The 7,285-nt window shown below is 48.3% G+C and overlaps 1 protein-coding gene across 2 annotated transcripts; it reads left to right on the top strand.

Annotated features, from left to right (window-relative positions):
• The first annotated feature begins 1,560 nt into the window (after window positions 1–1,560).
• GPR6 (G protein-coupled receptor 6) lies at window positions 1,561–3,967 on the top strand. 2 transcript variants are annotated; one of them, XM_003935961.4, is made up of 3 exons: window positions 1,561–1,717; window positions 1,944–2,051; window positions 2,338–3,967. In XM_003935961.4, the coding sequence occupies exons 2-3, from the start codon at window positions 2,025–2,027 to the stop codon at window positions 3,445–3,447; spliced, it is 1,137 nt and encodes a 378-aa protein (XP_003936010.1). In that variant the 5' UTR covers window positions 1,561–1,717; window positions 1,944–2,024; the 3' UTR covers window positions 3,448–3,967. The 2 variants fall into 2 exon arrangements, with proteins under 2 accessions (XP_003936010.1, XP_003936008.1); XM_003935959.2 differs by lacking the exon at window positions 1,944–2,051.
• Window positions 3,968–7,285: the final 3,318 nt, after the last annotated feature.

Here is a 7,285-nt window from a genome sequence, read left to right as displayed (position 1 = left end):
CCCCAACCCATGGACAGTCTGAGTATCTTTTTTCCCCTCTTTGGAGCTAGAGGCAAAGTGAAGGGAGGAGAGAGTCCACAGGGAGAATTATGGGGAGCACTAGCAACAAACATTGCTGATTTTCACTTTGCCCAGACCATGTGGTCCCTGAAAACTATGGCTGTGGCCTCTGTGCAATGCCATCATGCCAATGTGCAATCATCTATTTTAGAATCTCAGATGGTATCAACTATGTTAGCTCTTGCCCAAGTATAGCTATTGCAGATTCTGGAATAAGAAAGAGAAGAAGAAGACTAATACTCGTATCTTACTGACAAAACAAAACACTTTTAAACCAAAAGGATGATTTATCTGGGCTGAAAATAAAACTCCTGCCTACTAAAGTCTCGTGCAGCTGAGTTATCACTATTTTCATCCTGTAATTTGTTTTATCAGGTACTAATTAACAGGGCAAAGTCTATTGCCAGGAAAGTAAATCACATTTTGCTGTTTTCTTCTTTTATAGCAAGACACAGAGTTGGTCTTTAATTAAAGTGCAAGTTCCAAGGGCACTATCAGCTACTGAAATGGAGAAACATTGGGCAGAAAAGATCACGGCGAAACCTGCTGTGTCGAGTTCAAAAAAGATAATGGGAAAGAGAGGAATTGCACAGGAAACCTCCAAAAGAAGAGATTGTTTTCTTCAGATGTCCCCTGTTTATTCATCTTGTGTCTGCTCCCCATAAATCAGTATTTCATTCCTGGATCTACTCAACGGAGCATGTATCACAAACAGCCTTTATAAAAATTGGATTTTAGGCCTGGCGTGGTGGCTCATGCCTGTAATAACAGCACTTTGGGAGGCCGAGGTGGGTGGATCACTTGAGGTCAGGAGTTCAAGACCAGCCTGACCAACATGGTGAAACCCCGTCTCTACAAAAATTAGCTGGGCGTGTTAGCACACACCGGTAATCCCAGCTGCTTGGAGGCTGAGGCAGGAGAATCGCTTGAACCCAGGAGACAGAGGCTGCAGTGGGCTGAGATTGCGCCATTTCAATACATAAATAAATAAAATGAATTTATTTTCCCAGATAATTCCTGTTTCGGGAGCAGCACTTTTTTTTTTTTTAAGGTAGCTACTCTTCCATGAAACACCCTTGTCCCAACCTCCCCCTTCTCCGGGGCTTCTTTTTCTACCTGATTCCTCAGTGATCTTTGACGCTGGGCTTTGCTGCCCCGCAGGTGCCACTCATCCCTCACCCCTCCCCTCCCAGCTCACCCTCTTCGCAGCCCGGTCTCAGGGTCTTCATCACTCCTTTCTCCCTCTCCTTGTCTCTCCCCTATCCCATTCCTGGAAGTTCTGGACTGGAGGTGGCTGCTCTGGCTTCTCCTCCCTCCCAGGAGCCTCAGATAGTGTTGGGGGCAGGGGGAGTGCGGCGGGGAGGGCACAGGATGGGCTGCGGGGAGAGTGAGTGCTGGGCTCGCACCAGGAGCCAGGAGCCTGACGTCACCACGCCCTGCCTGTCAATCTCCGGCGCGCGCCGCTCGCAGCCGCCTTTTCTGCCACTAACTGTGTCTCTCACTCGCGGAGCCGGCACAGCGACAGGCGCCCGGCGCTCGCCTCCTCCCCGGCCCGGCTGCCTCTTGCAGGCAGCTGCTCTGTCCGCGCGGGGAGCTCAGCCCGGCGCCCCGCCCCGGCGCCCATGACCAGCGACTTCCAGAAGTCCTGACGCCCCAGGTAGGCGGCCGAGTTCCCCAGGGAACTTTGAGGATGTGGGGAGAAAAGGGGAGAAAGACTGCCAGGGGACGGGTCTTACAAGAAGCGGAGAAATTGAGCCAACCGTCACTCTGAACCTCCGCTGCCCCATACACTCACCCTAGTATCTCCTTCAAGACCCTCTTCGAAGGGGTCTCTGGGCTCCAAGGAGCTCCAGGCTTCGCAATGGCAGAAACTTAGCTTTCAGCACCGCGGACAGCGTCTCCGCTGCCCAGCTCGGTGGCGATGCCTTGATCGCGCCGCCACTACCCGGCGGGACTCTCCCAGGATGACACTCCTAGTTTGGTGCACTCGGGTGGGTGTGCAAATACAGGCGCCCTTGAAGTACTGATCCGTGTGCATGTGAGTGCATGTTCTCCTGGTGTGTATCTGCAAAAACTCAGAAGTCCGAGTGGGCATTTCACTCACTCAACAGGTATTTATTTTGGGTTCGCACTTAACCCGTTTTCCTGCTCTGCTCTGGGGTCTCAGGGTGGGATGTGCAACTCAAGTGAGGCAATGCGAGAGGAGGCTCTACGCTTGGGGAAGTTTCCTGGCAGCCTCAAGGGTACACCTGACGCCTACACTCCCTCTCTATGCAGGGTGCAAATCTGGCCGAGATGAACGCGAGCGCCGCCTCGCTCAACGACTCCCAGGTGGTAGTAGTGGCGGCCGAAGGAGCAGCGGCGGCGGCTACAGCAGCAGGGGGGACGGACACCGGCGAATGGGGACCCCCTGCTGCGGCGGCGGCTCTGGGAGCCGGTGGCGGGGCTAATGGGTCGCTGGAGCTGTCCTCGCAGCTGTCAGCTGGGCCACCGGGACTCCTGCTGCCAGCGGTGAACCCGTGGGACGTGCTCCTGTGCGTGTCGGGGACAGTGATCGCTGGAGAAAATGCGTTGGTGGTGGCTCTCATCGCGTCCACCCCGGCGCTGCGCACGCCCATGTTCGTGCTGGTGGGCAGCCTGGCCACCGCTGACCTGCTGGCGGGCTGTGGCCTCATCCTGCACTTTGTGTTCCAGTACATGGTGCCCTCGGAGACTGTGAGTCTGCTCACGGTGGGCTTCCTCGTGGCCTCCTTCGCTGCCTCTGTCAGCAGCCTGCTGGCCATTACGGTGGACCGCTACCTGTCCCTCTATAACGCGCTCACCTATTACTCGCGCCGGACCCTGCTGGGCGTGCACCTCCTGCTTGCCGCCACCTGGACCGTGTCCCTAGGCCTGGGGCTGCTGCCCGTGCTGGGCTGGAACTGCCTGGCAGAGCGCGCCGCCTGCAGCGTGGTGCGCCCGCTGGCGCGCAGCCACGTGGCACTGCTCTCTGCCACCTTCTTCGCGGTCTTCGGCATCATGTTGCACCTGTACGTGCGCATCTGCCAGGTGGTCTGGCGCCACGCACACCAGATCGCGCTGCAGCAACACTGCCTGGCACCGCCCCATCTCGCGGCCACCAGAAAGGGCGTAGGTACGCTGGCCGTGGTGCTGGGCACTTTCGGCGCCAGCTGGCTGCCCTTCGCCATCTATTGCGTGGTGGGCAGCCACGAGGACCCGGCGGTTTACACTTACGCCACCCTGCTGCCTGCCACCTACAACTCCATGATCAATCCCATCATCTATGCCTTCCGCAACCAGGAGATCCAGCGTGCCCTGTGGCTCCTGTTCTGTGGCTGTTTCCAGTCCAAAGTGCCCTTTCGTTCCAGGTCCCCCAGCGAGGTCTGAAGGGCTCGCTCCGTGTCCTCTCGCCAACACCACACCCGCAACAAGCTAGCCTTTGGTAAGCTCGGTGTCTGCTGATGAACTCTGAGATCCCAATGCCATGAGTCTGACTTTGAAAAGAAAAAGGGACTAAAGAGAAATGCAACAAACTCACAAGGACAAAGAGGCTTGTTGGCACTTTACATATACAGTGTATACATGTGTACATATATATACAAATATTTGTATCTTCTGGGGGTGTTCAGGATGTGGAGCTTCCTATTCTGTGAAAAATCAAGAAAATGATATGGTTGTATACTCAAATTTTACATCACATTTGTCAAGCGAAGACATTCCGATACTGCTTAATTATAGCACTTTATTTTTAGCTGCTGAACTGCCAAAACAGTGTTGCCATTTTCGAGGGCAGGGAAAAGGGAGTAAAAGGTGTATTTTTGTTGTATGTGATAGAATATTTTGCTGCACATGCATCAACAAATTACAACATATTTTGTACAAGAATAAACCCATTATAAGAATGTAATTTGGGGTATGTGACTGACTATAGAACTATTAGAGAACTGAATTATAAGTGTATGTGTGTCCTTCCTTCCTTCCTTCTTTCCTTCCTTCTTTCCTTTCTTCCTTCTCTCCTTCCTTCCTTCTTTCCTTCCTTCCTTCCTTCTTTCCTTCTTTCTTTTTCTTTCATTCATTAGAGCCTCACTCTGTTGTCCAGGTTGGAATGCAGTGGCACAGTCATAGCTCAGTGCAGCCTCGAACTGCTGAACCCAAAACATCCTGCCTTAGCCTTCCTAGTAGCTGGGCCTACAGGCATGCCACAGCACCCAGATTACTTTATTTATTTTTTAAAGTTTTTAAAATTTCAATAGTTTTGAGGGTACAGATGGTTTTTGTTACCTAGATGAGTTCTTTAGAAGTGAATTCTGAGATTTTAGTGCACCTGTCACCTAAGCAGTGCACACTGTACCCAATATATAGCCTTTTATCCCTCACTTCCCTCCTGACCTCTACCCACTCCATGTCCCCACAGTCCATTATATCGCTCTGCATATTTTTATGTCCTCATAGCTTAGCTTCCACTTATAAGTGAGATCATATGGTATTTGATTTTTCATTCTTGAGTTACCTCACTTAGAATAATGGCCTCCAGTTCCATCCAAGTTGCTGCAAAAGACATTATCTCACTCCTTTTTATGGCTGAATAGTATTCCATAGTGTATACATATCATCTTTTCTTTATCCACTCTTTGGTCAAAGGGCATTTAGGTTGGTTCCATAATCCTTGCAATTGCAAGTTTATTATGTAGCATCATTCTCCTGAGAAAACCTTAATGTAAAAAAATCATATGCATTTGCACATTGTTCGTAAACTTTCACTGAAATACCAAATTTATACTGTTGTGGTTGGGAGGAAGTGTGCAGGAAGAGAGTAATGTATTTATGTAACAGCATTCACAGGACAACAAAGGGCACTACACCCTTGGTTACTGGGTTTGGAAAACAAGTGTCAGAGGATGTCCAAAACTATTTTTTCCTTTTATCCCCTGTGCACTTGTGAATCCTGAAACCACAACTTTCAATTGTAATTTTTCCAGTATGGCAAGAATTTTAAAGATTTAAAATTCATGTTGACTTAGTACATTGTTGCTGGTCAGATCTTGTAGTAAAATTCGCAGCCTTGTAAAATGAATAAATTCTTCCAAGACAGAATTCCAAGATACATACCTCCTACCTCATGAGGTACATTGAATTATATCCAGGATCCTCTCTCAAGGTATTCTAATCTTCAAAAGAGGACACTAAAATCCTTAAGCACCAAACATTCCCATTCTCAAACTCCCACTGACAGGTGTGAGTCATGATTATTCTTCTCATTCCCTTCTTACAGGATGATGTGGGGATAAATCAGAGAACATATGAGGGCATGCTCTGAGCCCTCTGTGAATTAATATGCACACCAGCCCAAGTCATTACTACTCTTAGACCTGAGGAAAATGCACACAAGAAAATTTGTTCATAGATTTCACAAATATTTATTGAGTTTTTACTATAATTGAGTTCCTAGACACAATTCTAGGGCTTGGAATATGGAAGTGAAAAACAACAACAACAACAACAAAAAAAAACAGGCAAGAAGTCTCTGTTCTCCATAGCACTACTTTCTAGAGGAGGAGATGGCCTACAAACAAGCAAACAAACAAATACATAATGGCATGTTAGGATAAAAGCTAGGAAGGAAAACAAAGGAGGATGAGGGGTGGCAAGCTGCGGAGGGTGCTCCAGTAAGGGCAGCCAGGGACGATCTCTCTGAGGAAGTAACATCTAAGAGGAAAGCTCAGTGAAGGGAGAGTGAGACGCATGAGCATGTGAGGGAAGAGCTTTCCAGGCAGAGGAAGCAGCAAGCATGCAGGCTTCCAAGTGGGAGCATGCTCGGCAAGTTCAAGGAACAGCAAGAAGGTCAATGTAGCTGGACAAGCTGAGCAAGGGGAAGAGATGGGAGAGGGATCTGGGATTGGATCATCTCAAACTTCACAGATCACTCTAGGGACTTGGGCTTTGATCCTGAGTGATATAGAAGTGGCACGATATTATTTCTATTTTTAAAAAATCACTCTAGCTATCCTGTCAAAAATAGTCTCTAGGAGGGTAGAGTGAGAGCAGGAGATAGGGATCTATAAACATAATCCCCGTGAGAAATGACAGCGGCTTGGAGCACAGTGGCAGTGGTGGAGATGGTGAGAAATAGTAGGTTCTAGAAATGTGTTGAAGGATTGATGGGATGTGGGCATGACAGAAAAAAGTTCAGAATTAGTCAAAGAGTGAATGCATGGGACTTTAGTGAGCAAGGAAAAACTGAGGTCTGGGGGTGGGGTATATTGGGAAGTGTGACAATTAATTTTATGTGTCAACTTGACCAGACAATACGGTACCCAGATATTTGGTCAAACGCATTTTGATTCTTTGAAGGTCTGAATAGAACAAAAATATTGGCCTTCCCCAAGAAGAAAGAAATCTTTAGTAGGTTTCCCTTGGACTCCACCTGCAACATTGGCTCTTCCTGGTTCTACGGCAGGTGGACTTGAGACTGGTACTACAGCATCAACTTCCCTGGGTCTCCAGCCTCCTGGCCCACCTTGCAGATTTTGGACCTGCCAGCCTCCATAATCATTGATCAATTTCTTAGAATAAATGTCTTCATATGCATATATGCATACCTGTGCACACACACACATGCAACATCCTATGGGTAGGATGTATTTATGTACGTGTACATCCTATTGGTTCTGTTTCTCTGAAGAACCTTGACCAATAAAGGAAGGGTGGCAAATTTTAAGAGTTAGTTTTAAATACTTAAATAGAGAGCTCATGTGTGCAGTTTATTCATTTATTTGTTTCACAAACACCTTTATAGCACTTACTATATGCCAGAGACTGCTCTAAGTCCTTTACAAATATTGGCTTATTTAATCACCACCTTCATTTAATCTCAAACTGGTCAGGTCTCAGCAGGAGACAAATGGCACACTCAAACCAGGTGACTGAGGAGAGTTTAATGAGGAGACTATTTATAAAAGTGTGAGCATAGCTAAGGGAAATCAACAAGGAATGGTGAAATGCCTCAGAACTGGCACTAGCAGGGCTGCGAGAACAGGGAAGAAGAGAGAGCAATTACTGGAACAAGGAGACAAGGCTTTACATCTTGGCTGTCCAGCAGGAGCTATGGGCTTCAACAGAGGAAGGCAGCAACTGCCATCCTATAGCTTGACAGGGAGAGATCTGAGAGAATAAATTACCAGAACTCTCTCTTCTCTCTGTCCCACCTCTTCATGGAGGCTTCCGT

The sequence above is a fragment of the Saimiri boliviensis genome, chromosome 4, assembly GCF_048565385.1.
Source record: "Saimiri boliviensis isolate mSaiBol1 chromosome 4, mSaiBol1.pri, whole genome shotgun sequence".
In the NCBI taxonomy this organism is placed as follows: Eukaryota; Metazoa; Chordata; class Mammalia; order Primates; family Cebidae; genus Saimiri; species Saimiri boliviensis.
The sequence above is the reverse complement of the archived record's forward strand: the minus strand, read 5'-3'. Positions and strand labels throughout refer to the sequence as shown.

Coding starts and splice junctions, on each gene's coding strand:
- GPR6 (XM_003935961.4), top strand. CDS start 2,025: ATGACACTCCTAGTTTGGTGCACTCGG. Junction 2,052..2,337: donor TCCTAGTTTGGTGCACTCGG/GTGGGTGTGCAA, acceptor CTCTCTATGCAG/GGTGCAAATCTGGCCGAGAT.